Source organism: Dryobates pubescens, chromosome 34 (genome assembly GCF_014839835.1).
Source record: "Dryobates pubescens isolate bDryPub1 chromosome 34, bDryPub1.pri, whole genome shotgun sequence".
Lineage (NCBI taxonomy): Eukaryota > Metazoa > Chordata > Aves > Piciformes > Picidae > Dryobates > Dryobates pubescens.
In genome coordinates, this window is record NC_071645.1 from 4,605,581 (window position 1) to 4,624,573 (window position 18,993).

Genomic DNA, 18,993 nt, shown 5'->3' on the forward strand with positions numbered 1-18,993 from the left:
AAGCTGCTGGGGGCTTGCAAGCTGCTGGGGGCTGCTGGGGGCCTGAACCTTGAGGGCTGCAAGGTTCAGGCTGGGATGCATCAGGTATTGTTGTAGGGTCTCTGCTGGACTAGTCTGGGATCCAGCTGTCCCAGTTCCTTATCTTGGGACAAGGACCTCAGGAAGGTCCCTGACGTTACCTTACCACCTCTCGCCCTTGGAGGGTTTCCCAGTGCTCCTTCTTGTTCCCATGTGCTTGGGCAAACCTTTTCCAGTCCTCCCTGAAAGGGAAATCCCATTGTTTTTTCCCCCCAACTCTGTGTCCAATAACTGACCCAAGCTGTACACTGAGGTTGTTTTTCCTTTGCTTTGCAGGCAGAGGAGGTGGTCAGGATGGCGAACTTCAGGGGTCATGCACTTCCAGGCAGCTTCTTCCTGCTCTTTGGGCTCTGGTGGTCTGTCAGGTACCCCCTGCAGTACCTCAGCAAACAAGTGCAAAAGAAATCACCCAGGATGTATTGGTTCCAGCGTGTGGATGCCATAGAAGGGGGAATCAAACTCTTCTTTGCTCTGACAGGTAATGTCCCAGGCTGTAGTGATGACTCTACCGGAGCCCTCACTCCAGAGAAACCAGATCAGGGGTGGGAAGGATGTGTCCTGATCTTCATCCTGTCTTGATAGCTGATAGAGTCTGCTGTGAAGGGTCTGGAGAACAGGGCTGGTGAGGAGTGGCTGAGGGAGCTGGGGGTGTTGAGCCTGGAGAAGAGGAGGCTGAGGGGAGACCTCATTGCTCTCTGCAGCTCCCTGAAAGGAGGCTGAAGCCCGGTGAGGGTTGGTGACAGGATGAGAGGAAATGACCTCTCTTTTCCCAAGGAGCAAGGAGCAGAACAGAAGTAAATGGCCCCAAGTGGTGCCAGAGTGGGTTTAGGTTGGATGTTAGGTAAAGATTATTCACTGCCAGAGTGAACAGGCTGCCTGGGGAGGTGGTGGAGTCACCATGCCTGGAGGTGTCCAGAAAACAGGTAGACAGGACACTCTGGGACATGGTTAGGTGGGCATGGTGCTGTTGGGTTGGTGGTTGGATCTGAGGCTCTTAGAGGTCTCTTCCAGCCTCAGTGATTCTATGACTCCATCCTATGTTGAAGCACCAAGTTTTGCAGCCCTTCCCAGAGCTGAGCTTTGGGGGCTTTATGCCCAGCCCTTTCTCCTACTGCCAAGCCATCAACTCCTGCTTCAGCAGCCCCTCCCAGCAACGAGCAGCGTCAGCCATCCCTGTGCTGACCCCCCCCCCAGCAATGACCTGCTCTCACATGTCCCTGCAGGGATGCTGGCAGAGCAGTTCGTCCCGGATGGGCCACACCTGTACCTCTACAGCGGCAACAACCGCGACTGGGTGAAGCTGATGAACTGGCAGCACACCACCATGTACCTCTTCTACGGCCTCTCTGGGCTGGTGGACGTCTTCACCTACGTCTCCCAGGCAGTGCCACGGGGTCTGGACCGCCTCATGCTGTCCATGGCTGTGTTTGTTGAAGGTCAGTAGAAGGTGGTGCGTGGCTTGGAGGGGGGATGCTGGAGTGCGAGCCAGGGAAGGGCCAAACTCCAAGCTGAAGATAGGACATGTCGGAGGTGATGCGTCACCGAAGGGCAAGGTGGGAAATGAGAGCAGCAGCGGGTCCTGGCTTTGCCTGCTCTGGGATTTCTGGGTTGACAGCAGTACAAAGCAGCAGGTTGAGTTTCCTCCTCGTGATGAATGGCTGCTGGATGCTGCATTTATCTTGCGGCTCCAGCGCTGCTCGCCTGCCCCTGGAGAGACATTCACTGCCCCAGGCATCCTCACCCTCATCTGCTTGCACCGCACGTGGCACACTCCAGGGACTCCTTCCAGCCTCAGCACATCAGGAATAACATTCTGGCTTCAGGCTGGCTTCAGAGTGGCCAGCCAGGATTGTCAGACCCCCTCTTGGATCATCACAGGGAAAAGACACCAGGAAATAAAGTCCTTGTATAAAAAACCCTTGCTGAAAGGACACCTCCTGTCTTTTCCCCTTCCCCAACCTCCTCCTCTCTCTTTTTTTCCCCTTCCCCAGCCTCCTCCTCTGTCTTTTTTTTTCCCCTTCCCCAACCTCTTCCTCTGTCTTTTTTCTCCCCTTCCCCAACCTCCTCCTCTGTCCTGTTCCCCCTTCCCCAGCCCCAAAGGATTTTGGAGCAGCAGCAGGGGCATTTCATCAGGCACAGCCTGATGTGTCACAAGTGGAAATGAATCGTTTCCAAGCCCCAAGATAATGGAAAAGCAGGGGATCAGCAGACACTTGGCTCTGAGGTGAGTGGGATGTGAAGAGGTGATGGCACCAACAGGGGAAGGAAGAGAACCACCCTTCTGTTGTCCTCTGCCTTTGGTCCCCACCTTGTTCAGACCCTCCTGCCCCAAGACTGGGCATTCATCCCTCTAGAAAGGTGGGGTGCCAGGAGACTTGAAGGGGTGGTGCTACCTGGAGGCTTGTCTCAGTTTGCCACCTGAGGAGGTGTTCTAGTCTACTGTGTGCCATGGCTGGTGCTGCCACTGCTGCTCTGAGCTTGGTTTGTATCTCGGCAGGTTGTCTCTTCTACTACCACGTCCTTCATCGCCCCATGCTGGACCAGCACATCCACTCCCTCCTGCTCATTGTCATCTTTCTGGGGGCTTGCAGCACCATGCTGGAGGTCTTCCTCCGTGACAACATCATCCTGGAGATGTTCAGGGCTGGTGTCACCATTGTGCAGGGAACATGGTTCTGGCAGGTCAGTTCTGCAGGGCACCAAGGTGAGGGAGAGATGGGAAAAGAGGTGAAGCAGCCACTCATCACCTATCAATCCCATCTCTCTGAAGGATCATTTTGCTGGCCTCACCTCACAAATAGATCATAGCCCAGAATTTACCCATCCCAGGTCATCTCTGGTGGCTGCTGAAATTGCTGTTTGGCTTGGCTTGGTGCTTCTCCAGGGCCAGCAGCAGAAGTGAGCATCTACCCACCCAGGACTAATTGCTTAATGTGTCTAATGCAGCCTGAAGCCTCCTCTCTGGTTTAGTGCAAAGATGCAAACCCAACCAGGCCATCAAATGGCCAAGTGAAACCCCAGCCAGCTGCTTGCTGTGCTGGAAGTTGGAGAAGCAAAACAACCACTTGGAGATGAGTCCCAAAGCTGAAAAGCTTTGAGTTCTCCTCTTTCTCAGCCTTGGGGCTGCTGTGCTAACTCCAGCTTGAGTTCAGAGAGTAGAAACTGTGCTGAGCTTGTAAAACACTCAGTGTGGAGGCTTTAAAGGAGTCTGCAGTGTGCCTGGATATTGCAGAGAAAGAGAGAGACTGTGGGCAGAGACTTACTTTGTGTGGCCTCTCACTGCCAGCACTGTCCCAGCACAACCTACTCTCCTGGTCAAGGCTCAAGTCCCTTGCTCATCACATTGGTCATGGTGATCACCAAGATGGACAGAAAGGTGCTGAAGGGCTTCAGGACATGGCTTTGTTTCCCTGCTCCCTAAGGTAATGCATTGCTTGTTCCACCCAGATTGGAGTCGTGCTCTTCCAGCCCTGGGGAGGTCCAATGTGGGATCAGAAGGACCACAGCAACATCATGTTCCTCACCATGTGCTTCTTCTGGCACTGGGCAGCTGCTGTGGCCATCCTGGCTATAAACTACACCCTCACTTACTGGTATGGCTGGGACAGCAGTATGGGGAGGAGTGGGGTGAGCAGACAGGGAGGGAAATGGATGGAGGGAGGGGGATGGATCGAGGGAGGGAGGGAGAAGCTGATCCTGGAGCACAAAGTCACAGCTGAGTAAGTAGCTCCTGGGTGCTGTGAGGTTTAGGACATGGGACAAGGGTGGCTGTTGTTTGTGGAGTACACAGAATGCAAAAGAGGGTCAGCAAGGGGCACGGAGGAGTCAAATCACCAAGCCCCTGAAGCTGCTCCTGGAAGTCACACCACAATTTTTATTCTACAGTAAGTGCTGGGAGTCAACCATTAATTCAATAGAGAAGTGAAAGCTTTGCCAGGACCTCCTGACACTTTGTCCCCTCCCTTGGAGGGATTTGAAGGAGGTTGACAGTCACTGAGCTAGCAGAGGTACAACAGCATGGTCAGGTGGCTTTGCCAAGGGGGTGGGAAGGGGATGCTGTCCTACTTGCAGGGAGGTTTCTGCAGCCTGTGAACCTCTGAGGGGTGCTGCAAGGCTTGCTGAGATGTGGGCTGGTCCAGCCTGTGCAAGCAGAGAGACTTTGTACATAACTGGACAACTGGATAGATCAGTTTAGGTTGGACACCAGGAACAAGTTCTTTGGACATAGAATCATAGAATCAATAAGGTTGGAAGAGACCTCAAAGATCATCAAGTCCAACCTGTCACCCAACACCTCCTGACTGCCAAACTATGGCACCAAGTGCCACATCCAATCTCCTCTTGAACACCTCCAGGGATGGGGACTCCACCACCTCCCTGGGCAGCACATTCCAATGGCTAACAACTCTCTCTGGGAAGAACTTTCTCCTCACCTCCAGCCTAAACTTCCCCTGGCACAGCTTGAGACTGTGTCCTCTTGTTCTCGTGCCTGTTCCCTGGGAGAAGAGACCAACCCCCACCTGGCTACAACCTCCCTTCAGGGAGTTGGAGAGAGCAAGAAGGTCTCCCCCCTGAGCCTCCTCTTCTGCAGGCTAAGCAACCCCAGCTCCCTCAGCCTCTCCTCATAGGACATTAGGAAGTTCTTCACCATGAGGGTGGTGGGACAGGTTGCCCAATGAGGTGGTGGAGGCCACACCTCTGGAAACATTCAAGCTCAGGTTTGATGGGGCTCTGAGCAGCCTTGATGCACTTGCAGATGTCCCTACTCACTGCAGGGAGGTTGGATTAGATGACCTTTAGAGGCCTCTTCCAATCCATTGCACTCTGTGATTAGCAGCCCTCCCTGTACCCCCAAACCCAGCATTTTAGGAGCTCTGTAACAGTTTCTCCTCCTCTGTGCATTCCTCACAAGTCTCTCTTGCTCACCCTGGTGTTAGTTTGGGGGCTTTGCTAATGCTGATGGATTTCTCCCGTGTCCCCAGCTGCATCCAGAGATACCAGAGAGGCAGCAGGGAGCCTTACATCGGGCTGGGAGTGCGGCAGCCGAAGTGTGACAGCAGCTCCCAGGCTGCCTTCCTAAACGGATCTGATGAAGAGTGAAGAGGCTGCAGCTGCTCCTTCCAATCCACGCAGAATCTGGGGTTGAGAAGAAAAATACCTACCTATCTCTCTGTGTAATTATAATCTCATGAAATATTTATGCTTTGGAAGAGCCCAGAGAGGTGCAACCACTCTGCTGCTGGGAAGCAGGTTGAGCACCTCGGGGGGGGCAGCTGCCCTCCATCCCTACCCAAATGTTGGGGTCTGTGGAGCAAGAGCTGTTTGCAGCGATCTCTAACAACAAAATCAAGTGCAGCAATTCAACCCAAGTTGCTGGCTTCCCATCTGTGTTTCCATAGTGATGGAGAGCATCCTTTTGGCCAGGTGACTTTTGCAAGAGCCTGGAGGCTTTGAGCTGCCGTGGTTGATGTCCAGGGTGAGGTGATGTGCCTCCAGCTCAAGACATCAGCCCAAGGAGGGCGAGGGGGAAAGGCTGTGGGATGTGAGATGAGGTGGAATTTGCAACAGCACAGCTTGATTGTACACAAGCCACAAGGTTTTATTACCAAAGCTTTTGACTAAAAAAGGTGTGGTTTTGAAATGGTTCTCCTGTTCACTTGCAGGCTGAAAGAGTGAATAAATGTGAAATAAAAAATCCCTGCTGAGCTGATATCCTTCAGTTTAAGCCTGATAAATTATACAGTGTGTGATCACAGCTTAGACAAATCCACCCCTCAGACCCATACAGCCTGCAGGGCTGCAAGATCCATGGCTGAGCAGCAGGGATTCCTAAAGCATCCCAGTTTTCCATTGAAAAGCAAGCCCTCAGCAGGCCAAGTGGGATGAAATCAGCACAGGTTTTGTTTTCAGCCTGCCTTTGCCAGCTCGCTTCTTGCACGAAGTGACTGGAAATGTCACCTCCTAGGAGGGAAAATGTGCCAGGAACTGAGTAAGGGGATTTGAAAAAGATAGCAAATAAACACCAGCACAAGAGGAGCTGTGACTGTTCCTGCCTCCAGCCCTGAGGCTGGAAAGATGTTTTGCACTGGAGTCTTCTCCCTGCTGCATGTCATGGGGGTGAGGGGATGGATGCAGCTGATTTTTGTGCTCATGCTCGTGGCTGAACAGTAAAGCAGCTCCTGGAAGGTCCAAGCCTCTGTGACAAGGGAGGGGTTGAAGGGTCTGGTGAAGAGCAGCTGAGGGAACTGGGGCTGTTGAGCCTGGAGAAGAGGAGGCTGAGGGGAGACCTCATTGATCTCTGACTCCCTGAAAGGAGGTTGGAGTGAGGTGGGGGGTGGTCTCTTCTCCCAGGGAACTAGTAGTTGGAATGTGGCTCCTGCAAGAGTGATCAAGCATTGGAGCAGGCTGCCCAGGGAGGTGGTGGAGTCCCCATCCCTGGAGGTGTTCAAGAATTGTGTGGACATGGCACTTGGGGAAATGGTTTCATGGTGACAGTGGCGTTGGGTTGATGGTTGGACTGGATGATCTTAGAGGTCTTTCCCAGCTTTAATGCTTCCCCTTGTTCAAAGAGCCTGTTGCAGACCCAGGCGGCTACAGCCCGGATTTTATTGCTCATTACAGTGCTCTAAAGGCTAATGAGACTTCCTTCAATCCCAGCTTTCCTCACTCCCACCACAGAGCAGGTTTATTTTGCAGGGCTGGACTCTGGGGAGGTGCTACCACGAGACACAAAGCTGGGAAGAGGTTTTGCAGAGCGCCGCATCCTAAGGCGTGCAGAAAACCCTCTGTGCAGGGGGGCAAACTGAGTCACCAGGACGAAAACCAGCTGAGCTGAACAGCCAAGGGGCTTAGCAGCATGATCCGAGTCTGCTCTGCCTGAGGTTTCCTTCGGACAGCAAACCAACCTCCACCGCTCCCGGGCCGCAACCACAGGAGGGCAGCAGCAGGTGGCAGAGCCGCTGCTGGAGAGCAGGAACACACCGGCGGAGGTTGCAGCCACCTTGCAGCCACCTTCCTCCTTGCCACCCCCGAAATTCAGAGGGTGTTTCCATCCCCGAGCAGACAGATGAAAGCCGACCTTGGATTTTGAAAGCACTTCTTGCTTTTTGAAGCTGGGAGAGGGTTGATTGGCTTCTTCACACCTCTCTCTGCCGCTCCTCCTGGCTTCCCCATCTCCTTCCACCCCGAGGTTTTCTTTGTCCCTGGTCTCTCTGAGGCCACAAAACGCTTTTCCCCTCTGTTGCACCCGGTGTCTGGAATAGTTTCTGCCTGCCTCATTAACTCCCTGCTCCTACAAACATCCTGGGATGGTGTTGCTAATTGGCTTTCCAGCTCTGGAGCACATTCTTTCCCCAGGTATGAAGGTCAACGAAGGAGGAGAGATAGAACCTGTGATTAAGTCAGAAAACACAGACTGTGGTCGTTTCCAGACTGGGACAAACCATTTTTGGTTCAGCTGAAGAAACCCCACACCTGTAAACAGCTCTGGTGCCCAAACCAGGGCAGGAATGTTGCTGGGTGCACCACGAGATGGTTTACTATACAGTGAGGTGCAATCACAACTCATCCTCATGTTTATTGCTTCTGTGACAGGTGGACCAGGACAGTCCTAAAGGAAATACTACTTTTAACACAGCCTTAATATCAACCAGTTGTCCTGGATCACAGGGACAAGAGGAAGTGACCTCAAGTTGCACCAGGGGAGGTTTAGGTTGGATGTTAGGAACAATTCCTTTGCTGTAAGAGTGGTCAGGCACTGGCACAGGCTGCCCAGGGAGGTGGTGGAGTCCCCATCCCTGGAGGTGTTCAAGAAACCTGTGGCCATGGCAGCTGGGGACATGGTTTGGTGGCCATGGTGGTGTTGGGTCAAGAGTTGGACTTGTTGATCTTTGAGGTCTCTTCCAACCCTCGTGATCCTATGATTCTATGTTTTCCATCATATAAAGGGAGTTATCAGCTGCTGTGACATGGAAAAGATGAGGAGCAATAGGTAGAGGGGACCCCTGGGGAGGTTCCAATTGGACACAAAAGGACATTTCTCACAGTGAGGACAATCAGCCATTGGGATGATCTCCCCAGGGAAGCTGTGGGAGTCCTCAGCAATGGACACTGTCAAGATTCAGCTGGACAGGCTGCCAGGCCACCTTGGTTGGACCAGATGCTGCTGGAGGTCCCTTCCAACCTGGCATGCTTTGTCTGTCTCTGTACTAGGCCCCCTGGCCTTGCAGCTGGACTGGACCAGAGGTTTATTTGTATGTCTCCAGAGAGTGGTGCCCTGGGCAATGGCTTGGGGGTGGTTTTTATCTTGTGCAACTGCAGCCTGATCTTGTGGGAAGGTATCCAACAAGGGTGGGGGCTGCCAGCGTTCCTGAACAAAGTGACCTGCTCATTGGAGGCAGGAAGGAGCTGCTGATCCTCCCAACCTCCTCTTATGAAAGAACCCAGGCAGCACTGCTGCCCCAGGGAGGTGGTGGAGTCACCAGCCCTGGAGGTGCAGGGCTGGCACTTCAGGACACGGGTTAGTGAGCATGGTGGTGTGGGCTTGGTGGTTGGGCTTGATCTTGGAGGTCTTTTCTGACAGAAGGAATTCTGTGACCCTCTGAACACCCCAAAAAAGCAGGCAGGTATCTTGGCAGCTGGCTCTTCCTCCAGCCAGGAAGAGAAAAAGCCTTCAGGAAGGGCACAGCCCATCCACGAGCCACTGATTGCTCAGGCAGAGATAGGATCTACCCCTGCCACCCTTCCCGGCCACGGCTGCGGCAGGTTGAGATGATAGTGTGGGCAGCAGAGCAAGCCCTGTGCTGCTACCACCTGCCTCTCCTCCTCTGGTGCCTGTTTGTGAGAGCTGGTGTTCACATTTGTCATCATCATCCTCATCACCATCAGCACAACAATCATCCTTTGCACTTCCTGAAGAAGCCTCCATCTGCAGCGCTGGAGCTGCTGGCAGACCTTTAATTAGATTGTGCCTCCCACCACCCCCAGGAAGCAGGCAAACATGATCACATTTTGTCATTAGCACCAGGGCTGCTGAAGGACCTTCAGGGAGAGGATGTTGCAGTTAGAGCTGAGAAAAAAAAGAGGGGGAGGGGGGGTAAAAGATTAAATCATAATCAAGGTTCAACTTGAGAATATTGAGAGAGGTTGGAGTGAAATGGGCATGGATCTGCTGATCCCAGTCTCTGCCTGAGAGGAAGAGGAGGCAGGGGGGTGTGCTGGTACCATCCCATAATGCTCCTCCACACCTGCAATGGAGTTGCATGCTGCATCCCTTTGTGCCCGCAGTGATTCTAGCCTGCATGGTGTGTGGGTGACCCCCCCTGTGATGTGGGGAGGGGGTTTGGTCATCCTTCCATCAAGTGTCCTTTCTCATCAGGCTGTTCCCCACTCCTTGTCACAGTTCCCTCCTCACTGATCCATGGGGATGGTTTCAAACTCTCTTTCCCTCACCCCTGTCATGCCCCTGGGTCCATTTTCACAGATCCATAGAAGGGCTTGGGCTGGAAAGGACCTTAAAGATCATCCAGTTCCAAGCCCCTGCCATGGGCAGGGACACTTCCCACCAGCCCAGGCTGCTCAGGACCTCATCCAACCTCTCCTTGAACATCTCCAGGGAGGGGACATCCACTACCCCCCCTGGGCAACCTGTCCTAGTGTCTCCCCACCCCTTGTCACTGACAGACAGACAGACAGATGCTTTAGTGCAAGTTGTCCTCTTCATGGAAACTTTCTCTGTCAGCTTTGCTCTTGGCTGGCCCTTTAAGCACCTTTGGTCTCCCAGCAGATACCTTTCAGCTGCACCTCATTTGCTCCCCTCTCCCTCCAGCTGCTCCCTTCCCAGCATTCTTTACTTCTCCCTTTCTCTCAGACCTGCATGGGAAGCAGCTTCAGTCTAAGCTGGCCTTCAGAGGAAGGGTTTGCTGAGCTGGGTGGCTGCTGAGGGCAAACTGGAGCTGCAAAGACATCTCTGGCAGTGCTGCTGCTTCTCTTTCTCCTGCAAGTAAAGGTATGTCTGGCTTTGGGGCTGGTCTTTGGGGTAGATCTGTAAGGAGGAACTTCTGTCTGGGCTGCATTTCTCCCTGTGCTTAATGTGTTAGCACAAGGAACCTCCTTACAGTGAGGCTGATGGAGCCCTGGAGCAGGCTGCCCAGAGAGCTTGTGGAGTCTCCTTCTTTGGAGACTTTCAGGACCCTCCTAGATGCATTCCTGTGTGGACTACCCTAAGGGTTCCTGCTTTGGCAGGGGTGTTGGACTTGATCTCTTGAGGTCCCTTCCAGCCTCTAATGTACTGTGGCAGTGTGATACTTGTGTCTGGGGAAGCCCCTTTGCTGCTGTGGACTTCCCTGATGCTCCAGGGCCTTTTTGCACTGGTGCTCAGCCCTCTGCAACACCTCTTGCTCCTCAAGCACTGTTGGAGGTGAGCAGTGATGGGTGTATGGCATGGCTGCATGCCAGCACCACCACCAGCTTCTGGTTCTCCTTCCTTCCTCCTACTTGCTACTGCTGAGATGGAGATAATGAGGAACAAAGAGCTCCTGGCTATGGCTTGGTGGCTTTTACAGCTGTGCTGGAAAGCAGCCCATCACCCTGGGGAGGGTTGTGCAGGCTGGTTTGCTCCTCTGCTGCTCCAGCCTTGGGGCTTCCTTGGGGTGGTAGCTCAGGTGTGTGGCTCTGGGCAGGGCTTCCCTTGGGTCCTTTTTTGCTTGCATGAGGAGTTGTGTGGTTGCAACCTGGAGAACTACTGGTTTGGAGAAGCACTGAGTGGTTGTTAGTGCCCACAGCTGCTCCACAGGTGTTTGGAGGCTTGGGCAGTGCTCCTGAGTGTTCTGCACCATCACCTGGGTGCTTTGGAGGCAGCTGGGGACACTGCAGTGGCCTGAGGCATTTATTTGCCTGGAGGCATTTGCTCTGCAGCCCTCAGTGATGTGCAGCAGGTTTGTGCTGGCTGCTGTCTGTGGGTGCTTGGTGTTGGGCAGTGTTGAGTTGCAGAGAGGTAAAAGGGAGTGGAAACTGCTGCACCCTACCAACCAGTTCTGGGGGGAGGGAAGGTCATTGTCTCCCTTCTCTTGGCTACTGGGGGCTGGTGCTCACAAGGGCTCCTCTCTGGTCTGTGAGCTCCTGACCCAAAATCTCTTGCCTGCAAGAACTTTGAATGAGGCCAGACCCTCTAAGATGGCTCTTGTGTAGCTGAGAGCCCAGCTCAGGAGCTTCAGAGCCTGACCACGCTGGAGGAAGTTTCAGCCTTTTCTCCTCTTGGCTCTTTCCCCAACCCCCCAGCACCACAGCCGAGCACCGTGGCTGCCACGGGAACAGGACCTGGCTGCTCCTCCTGGGGTGTTTTGTGGCAAGCTCTGGGAGCCCTTTTGCTGCGTGTTTGGGCTCGGGTTTGGGGTTTTTTTCCCTAATGGCAGGCAGGAGGTGTCGCAGGTTGTGAAAGCCGGGCTGACTCAGCCTGCTTTGAACTGCCCTGTAGGATGGTTCTGCTCCAAACATCCTGTCTGAGGGCCACCTCCCCGTGGTGGCTTCTCCCTTTATCTGCCTCTTCTGAGTAATAACAGCTCCTTGCTGCCACATCTGGAGAAGGAGGAGGACGGGCAGGAGTCACAGGTAAACTCTCCCACCCAGAGAAACAGCCTGGTGAGCAGCTGTGCCACGGGATGGATGTGTCTGCTTGAGCTTGGCAAGAAGGGATGAGGGGAAGAGTGCCTCCTTTGTTTGGTGTGATGATGGCCACCTATGAGGCTGGTGGAAGCTGGAGGTCCTGGTGGAGACAGGCTGCTAGCAACCATGGGCAGAGGCTGGGTTTATCATAGTCCTCGGAAGAGACTTCTGGAGGTCAGTTCCAACCCCCCTGCCAAAGCAGGATCGCTCAGGGCAGGTACACAGGAATGCATCCAGATGGCTCTTGAAAGTCTCCAGTCTCTCTCTGTGTCTTTAGCTCTTCTTATGGTGGTTATCAGGCTTTGGAGGTGCCTCAGGTTCCTTTTGGTTGGAAAGCATCTCTAAGATCCTAGCAGAGGATTTGCAGGAAGGGAGGGGTTTGTGCCCCTTCTGCTGGGTGAGAGTTGTTGGCAGGAGGGAGGTGTGCCTGGGCAGCAAGGATGGAGAAGGATCCACAAAGAGAAGACCCTCCAAATGTTCATGGCTGGATGCTGAGCTCACCCTGTACCTTCAGGCTGGCTCTTCTGGGAGGCTGGTCTCACCCATGGCTGCTTGTAGGAGATGCTCTGGATCCACATGGACATCGTCCTCCCAGCAGCATCAGTCCCCCTCTATCAGCTGCAGCATGTTGCCACATAGGGATGAAATAATCAGTGGTGGATAGGCTTGGAGGTGGGGAGAGCCTGGAAATTGGGCAGGAATGTTGTCCAAGGTGGGCAGGCTGTCAGCAGCTGGTGTGAGGAGAGCAGGCAGCTCCCACAGGGATATTAAAGCAAAAGTATCTCACCCTGTGGAGGAATGAAGGACAGCTCAGGTGATACCTTCTGACTGCAGCTGTACTTTGAGTCCCCTGATAGGCAACACAGCCTGGGTGCTCTCCTCTCCTCTCTTCCCTGGCTGCAGCTCACTTGGAGCTGCCCCAGCTTTGATGTGAATGTGGGCTCAAAGGCTGGGGTTGGGAGAAGCTGGTGGGTGAGAGGTACCAGGTTTGGGCTCAAGGTTGATGTTGGGTGGGTGGTTGTTCTGTGCCTCCAATGTGAGCTGTGCCAAGTGACTGTTGCTTGGAAACGTGTTGGGTTGCTCTGTGAAGCGCTGGCTGCTTTGTAACACAAGTTGGGGCAGTTTGGTTTTGTTGTTTGGTTGGTTTGTTTCTTTCTTGAGTGAGCTTGTGCCAAGCTTCTGCTTGCCCCAAAGGTGGGTTTGGGACACCTTTGTTAAGTAAGAGATGCCCCCAGAGTTTGTGGTGCCTGCTGAATTGTGTCCAGGAGGTGAGAAGCAAAAGGGACTTGAGATGATTACCAAGACCCTGCTTGGATTGGGGTGCTGGGAGGATACAGAGCCAAAAGGTCCTCAGCACTAAAAAGAAGGGAACCCCTCCACCAAGGAGGGGGATAGTTGGGGTAGGAAATCCCAGGGACAGCTCTGAAACGGAGCAGTTTGGCACTGCTGGTAACTGGGGTGAAGGAGATGTGGGGTGATAAACCCTGGGTTAAAGCTGGATGCTGCTGTGGCTTGGAGCAGCCTCTGCAGCTGCAGGTGGGACCTGTCAGGTGTCCTTTCTGATGCTTGGGCATGGGGATGTCTCTGCTCTCCTCCAGCCGAGCAGGTCAGGTTAACCCCCCTGCTATGGCTGTGACAGGACAAGGGGCAACAGTCACAAACTGGAGCATGGGAGGCTCCCTAAGGGGAAAAATCAGCGCTTGGAGGGGGAGCAGAGCACTGGAGCAGGCTGCCAGAGAGCTTGTGGAGATTTCATTTCTGGAGGCATTCAAAACCTTCCTGGATGTGCTCCTGTGTGATTGGTTTTTTACTGTAGGTGCTCAAGCTGGGGGGTTGGACTAGATGATCTTCACAAGTCCCTTCCATCCCAACCGCTCTGTGATTCTCTGTCTTGCTCAGGGTATGCTCCTGACTTCAGCTTCAGGCTCTTGTAGCTACCAGCCCTGTAGGACAATGGTCACGTTTCTGTCTTCATCATACAAGTGGGAGCTGCTTTAATTGTGCACTTCAACATGTAGATGTCTATTCAGGGAAGATATGTGCCCTGGCCTGGGTGTCCAGGCTGTAATCAGGGAAGGCATGAAGCGTCTCAAGCTGATGCAGAGCAGAAAGCCATGGCCCATCCCTGAGCCACCTGCTGGAACAGGGCGTTTCTCCTCTGCATGGAAGGCTGCTTAGTAACTTCCCTCCTGAAAGGAAACCTCGACATGGTGTAAACAGCTCTGAGCCTGCCCAGGATCAGCCATGTCCTGGAGATGCAGAGGATGATGATGGTCATGCTCGCTGTGGTTGCCCACGCAGGGCTGAGCCGGTCCGACCGACTCCAGCTCGGCAGCCAGAGCCCAGGAGGGGAGGACTCACCTGAGGCGCTTGCCACGCCACATCCTACCCTCATTTTGCAGCACCCTAATTACTTTCTCGTGTGGGAGGACTTGGAGAACGTGCTGGAGTTGTTCATCCAGCCCCTGCACTTGGCTCTGGTATTTATAAACACGGCAGGAGGTGATTGGTGAGGCAAGGGCAAGTCGCTGTGGCAGCGCCGGGGTGAGCAATGCCTCCTCCTGCGCACATCTGAGCTGGAGGAAAGCACCAGCAAGCCAGTGGGGAGGGGAAGAGGGAGACCCCCTCAGGTGGTGGGTGCAGGCAGAGGGCAAGGTTTTGCTGGAGGACACAGTCTGAAGCTGTGCCAGGGGAGGTTTAGGCTGGAGGTGAGGAGAAAGTTCTTCCCAGAGAGAGTTGTTAGCCATTGGGAGGTGGTGGAGTCCCCATCCTTGGAAGTGTTCAAGAGGGGATTGGATGTGGCACTTGGTGCCATGGTTTAGTAGTCATGAGGTGCTGGGTGAGAGGTTGGACTTGATGATCTTGGAAGTCTCTTCCAGCCTTGTTGACTCTATGATTCTAAGATCATCCCAAGGTAACATCAGCAGCTCCTTGCTGTGGGGGTTTAGATCATTCCTTCTTCCCTTCTGTGCTTGCTCCTCTGGGATGTTCTTCCACAGCTGCAATCACAGGATGGTAGGGGTTGGAAGGGACCTCTCAAGATCACCAAGTCCACGCCCCTGCCAGAGCAGGGTCACTTAAAGCAGGTCACACAGGAGTATTAGGCTGATATGACGTCTCCTGTAGCCTCTGCTTGTCCTCCTCTCCATCCTTTCTAGTGCTCAGTGCTGTTGGCCTTGCTCAACCTGAAGGCAATTTGCATACCTTTAGTCTTCATGCTCATCCCACTGGGGATGAAATCTCTGTCCCTCGTGCCACTTGTTGAGTGGAATATGCATGAGGCTCCTTTTGGATGTGGTTGTGCTTCTTGGGTTGCCTCCTCCTCCTCTCCTTGCACAGGCAGTGAGGCCCAGCAAAGCCCTGGCTGGTGAACGTGCTGGCTGGGGCTGTGGAGGTGCTGGCTGGATTCACACCCTGGCCATCACCTAGTTTGGAAGGAGCTGATGTCCCAAGGAAATAATTGCCATGTTGCTTTTTATGAGCAGAATCCTTGTTATGGCTCCTCCTCCAGCAGCATGGAGCCCTTGCACTGTCTTGGGTGCTCATTTTCTCTGGCATAATGAAGTCCTGATGTTTGGGCATGCAACCACCTAGGCAGAGACACAGACAGTGGCAGCTTCTCCATGGTGATGTCACATCTCTGGTATTAGCTCTCTGCAGCTGAGGATGGAGCCATGCACTCCCACTCTGCTGGGATGCAGCTCCCTGGGGATGCTGAGCAAGTGAGCAGCCCAGCAGCTCCGTGGGGGTGCTTTGGGTTGGTCTCCAGCCTCCTTGGGGGTGCTTTGGGTTGGTCTCCAGCCTCCTTGGGGGTGCTTTGGGTTGGTCTCCAGCCTCCTTGGGGGTGCTTTGGGTTGGTCTCCAGCCTCTGCTTGTCCTTGCAGGTCCAGCAAGCCAGCCAGATGCCAACAAGTTTCCTCGGCAGTGCCCTCCGGGGCACCTTCTTCTCCATTTTTGGTCTCTGGTGGTCTGTGAAATACCCCCTGAGGTATCTCAGGAGGAAAACCAATGGTGAGAGCCAACTGAGCTATGGGTTCCAGCGTGTGGAAGTCTTTGAAGGGGCAGTGAAAGCTTTCTTTGCTCTGGCAGGTAAGAGATGATGGTGAGTCTGCGTGCCAATGTCTGCTGGCACTGCAGCCCCTTTAACCCAAGAGATTGGGTGTGTTTGCAGTGGGAAAGGACTGCTGTGGGAGGGCTTGGAGACCTCCTTGTGCTGGGGCCTTGCCACTGTTCCCCTGGACAAATGCCACTGAGACTTCAAGGAAGGTTTCCTGCAAGGGTGTCCTTTCCCCACGTGAAAGGGAAAACGTTGACCTCTTCCCTCTCTGTCCAGGGATACTGGTGGAGCAGTTTGTTCCCACTGGTCCTCACCTGCAGCTGTACAGCCCCAAGACACACAGCTGGACAGACCTCACCCACTGGCACTACACCACCATGTACCTCTTCTTCCTCCTCTCTGGCATCGTGGACATCGTCTCGCACTCCCCACTCAAGCTGCCGCTTGGCTTAGACCGACTGTCGCTGGCCGTGGCTCTGCTCGTGGAAGGTGAGCTCACATCCTGCCTGGGGGAAAGCTGGGAGGGTCCCCACTCTGCAGGGCTCTCTTCAGGCTGCTAAGATCCTCTGCAGGCAGTCACAGCTGGAGGGTGTGCAGATGCATGATGGCATTGGCTGTGCAGTGCCTACCCCCTCCCTGTTTCTCTCCACATGGGGATCCAGCCGTGCCTGGATGCTCCTGGTGCTCAGGGGGTGCATGAGGCCCTAGGGCTGTCACTTCCTCCTGCTGGCAAGCAGCTGATGCTCTCTGGATTCTCAAAAAGGAGTTTCCCCCCTGCCCTTGCTTGGCTGTATAGAAGGACAAACCCTGATACAAAGCTGCCCCCCCCCTCTTTCTGAGCTGAGTGTGCCCCCCCTGACAGCCCTGCCTGGGGCACAGGGGTCAGAGCAGAGCCCAGTGCCAGGGGCTGAATGGCCCTTGCAGAACAAAGGTGGTGACAGCAGGCTGCTTGCAGGCTGCCCCTTCCCAGCACAGCAAGAGCTGGAGCAGTTTTAATCCTCAGATGGTTTTTGGAACACACATCCCAGAAGGTCCTTTTCTAATGCCACCTGAATTGGGGCAGGTTTGCTCTTCTGTTCCCATGACAGCACTGATGCTGCACTGGATCACCATGTCCATTCCCTGCTGGCCATGGCCATCTTTGCTGGAGCCCTCTGTGTCCTACTGGAGGTGTTCCTCCGAGACCACATCATCCTGGAGATCTTCAGGACCAGCTCCTTCCTTCTGCAGGGCTCTTGGCTTTGGCAGGTCAGTGCATGTCCAATGTTCTCCTCTGGGCTGTGGGCCCAGGCAGATGGGTGAGAGGGGCTGCTCTGCCCTTCATGGCACATCTGGTGGGGTTGAACTTGCCAGCTGCTTGGAATATCTTAGGAGGAAACAAGGCTTAGTGGCAGAGCTGTTATTGTGGAGATAATAAGCACCAAAGCCCAGTTTCTTCCTCTCTTTGTTTCAAGTAACTGGAAATATCTGGAAAGCTCTCACATAATCACCCAGCTTTGGCTCTAGCAGAAGCACAGCTTTAGGGCTGGCCTCTTTCTCTGGAGATGTTGGGCTGCTGGGATTGTTGTGCCTCTAAGTCCATAGTCAGCTGCAGCAGCTTGGCTAAAACCAAGACGAGAAGGGGCTGGGGGGATATCTGCAGGAGCTTGACTGGTGCTGATGCTTCATTTCTCTTCTGTCTGTGACCAGATTGGGTTTGTGCTGTCCCCTCCATGGGGGGGACCAGGCTGGGACCAGACTGACCACAGCAACTTCACGTTCCTGACCATGTGCTTCTGCTGGCACTACGTGGGTGCTCTCGCTGTGCTGGCAGCCAACGCCGCTGCCTCTCGCTGGTACGTGCAGGAGAAGGGGTCCTGGGGGGTCCCAGCACTGTACCTGGACCCAGTGCTACCCTGGGGAATCATAGAATCATTAAGGCTGGAAAAGACCTCTAAGACCATCAAGTCCAACCAGCAGCCCAACACCGCCATGGCCACTGAAACATGTCCTGAAGGGCCATGGCCACACCTCCAGGGATGGGGACTCCACCACCTCCCTGGGCAACCTGTTCCAATCCCTGGCCACCCTTACAGGAAAGAAATTGTTCTTAACCTCCCCTGGCACATTTTCAAGCGATTTCACCTACTTCTGTCACCTGGGAGATGTGACTGACCTCCACCTCACTCCCACCTCCTTTCAAGGAGTTGTAGAGAGCAATGAGGTCTCCCCTCAGCCTGCTCTTCTCTGGACTAAACACCCCCAGTTCCTCTCCAGACCCTTCCCCAGCTTTGTTGCCCTTCTCTGAACCTGCTCCAGCCCCTCAAGGTCCTTCTTGGAGTAAGGGGCCCAAAACTGACCCCAGTACTGAAAGTGTGGCCTCACCAGGGCAGAGCACAGGGGGGACAATCACTTCTCTGCTCCTAATCCAGCCACTAGTGTATGATGGGATAAGAAGTGGGTGTCCAAGCATGGCCTGGTCCATGTCTTGGCTGGCAAGGCTGAGCTCCATACCACCATGGAGCAGGTGGTCCTCAACAGCCTTCCAGAGCAGGCTGGGGTGGGGGTGGCAGTTTTTGGTGCCTACAAACACCTGAGCAGGGTGCCTGTCCCTCCTGCAGCTGCAATGAGTCCTGCCAGCTGAAGTTTGGGGACATCGACGTGGAGCTGGACTGCGGAGTGTGCATCCGCAAAGGCATCAGGAGCTCCGACAGCACCCTGCTGCCAGAGAGCCCCTCAGATGACAAATGAGGCTGTGCTGGCCATGGGAGCTCCTTCCCTGCTCATCAGATGAGGTTTTGGATTTAGTCTTGATCAGCTACACCGGCACTTGATGATGGAGCATCGGAAGCGGGAGGCAGGATGCGGGAAGCAGAGCGTGGCAGAAGCGATGCTACAGCTGAGGCTGTGAACTGTGGGACTGGTTTGCTCATGGAGCCCAACTAGTGTGGCCTATCTGGCCTTTTTTTCACGTGGTTTCCCCTCCTGCTGCTGGAGAAGGGAACCAAACCAGTGCTGAAAGCTCCTGGTGGCTGCCGTTCGCTCTGGTGTTCGTGGAGGGGGTTTTGTACAAAGCTTGATGTGCACCCAGTACAGGAGATGACCAATAAAGTCCTCTAACAAACCACCTCCTTGGGCTCTTGAATATGGTGCCTTGAGGTTAAAGGTATGGTGAAGGTGATGGGTGGCTGCACACTGGTGTGGGCAGTGCATGAAAC

At 54.2% G+C, this 18,993-nt stretch overlaps 2 protein-coding genes across 3 annotated transcripts; both read left to right on the forward strand.

Annotated features, from left to right (window-relative positions):
- Positions 1-357: 357 nt before the first annotated feature.
- Positions 358-5,178, forward strand: LOC104305607 (transmembrane protein 45B). 2 transcript variants are annotated; one of them, XM_009906476.2, is made up of 5 exons: positions 358-556; positions 1,302-1,514; positions 2,576-2,760; positions 3,526-3,671; positions 5,061-5,178. In XM_009906476.2, the coding sequence occupies exons 1-5, from the start codon at positions 373-375 to the stop codon at positions 5,176-5,178; spliced, it is 846 nt and encodes a 281-aa protein (XP_009904778.2). In that variant the 5' UTR covers positions 358-372. The 2 variants fall into 2 exon arrangements, with proteins under 2 accessions (XP_009904778.2, XP_054032118.1); XM_054176143.1 differs by having other exon boundaries at positions 373-556; positions 3,526-3,670; positions 5,057-5,178.
- Positions 5,179-11,677: 6,499 nt separating this feature from the next.
- LOC104305606 (transmembrane protein 45B) lies at positions 11,678-18,638 on the forward strand. The gene is made up of 6 exons (XM_009906475.2): positions 11,678-11,685; positions 15,624-15,828; positions 16,073-16,285; positions 16,860-17,044; positions 17,486-17,631; positions 18,397-18,638. Exons 2-6 carry the CDS (start codon positions 15,642-15,644, stop codon positions 18,524-18,526), a joined length of 861 nt encoding a protein of 286 aa, XP_009904777.2. The 5' UTR covers positions 11,678-11,685; positions 15,624-15,641; the 3' UTR covers positions 18,527-18,638.
- The last annotated feature ends 355 nt before the right edge of the window (positions 18,639-18,993 follow it).

Bases quoted from the DNA above. Each gene is read 5' to 3' on its own strand.
- LOC104305606 (XM_009906475.2), top strand. From the start codon at position 15,642: ATGCCAACAAGTTTCCTCGGCAGTGCCCTCCGGGGCACCTTCTTCTCC. The intron at 15,829-16,072 runs GTAAGAGATGAT...CTCTCTGTCCAG, and splicing joins AGCTTTCTTTGCTCTGGCAG to GGATACTGGTGGAGCAGTTT. The intron at 17,632-18,396 runs GTACGTGCAGGA...TCCCTCCTGCAG, and splicing joins AACGCCGCTGCCTCTCGCTG to CTGCAATGAGTCCTGCCAGC.
- LOC104305607 (XM_054176143.1), top strand. From the start codon at position 373: ATGGCGAACTTCAGGGGTCATGCACTTCCAGGCAGCTTCTTCCTGCTC. The intron at 557-1,301 runs GTAATGTCCCAG...ATGTCCCTGCAG, and splicing joins ACTCTTCTTTGCTCTGACAG to GGATGCTGGCAGAGCAGTTC. The intron at 3,671-5,056 runs GGTATGGCTGGG...TCTCCCGTGTCC, and splicing joins AAACTACACCCTCACTTACT to CCAGCTGCATCCAGAGATAC.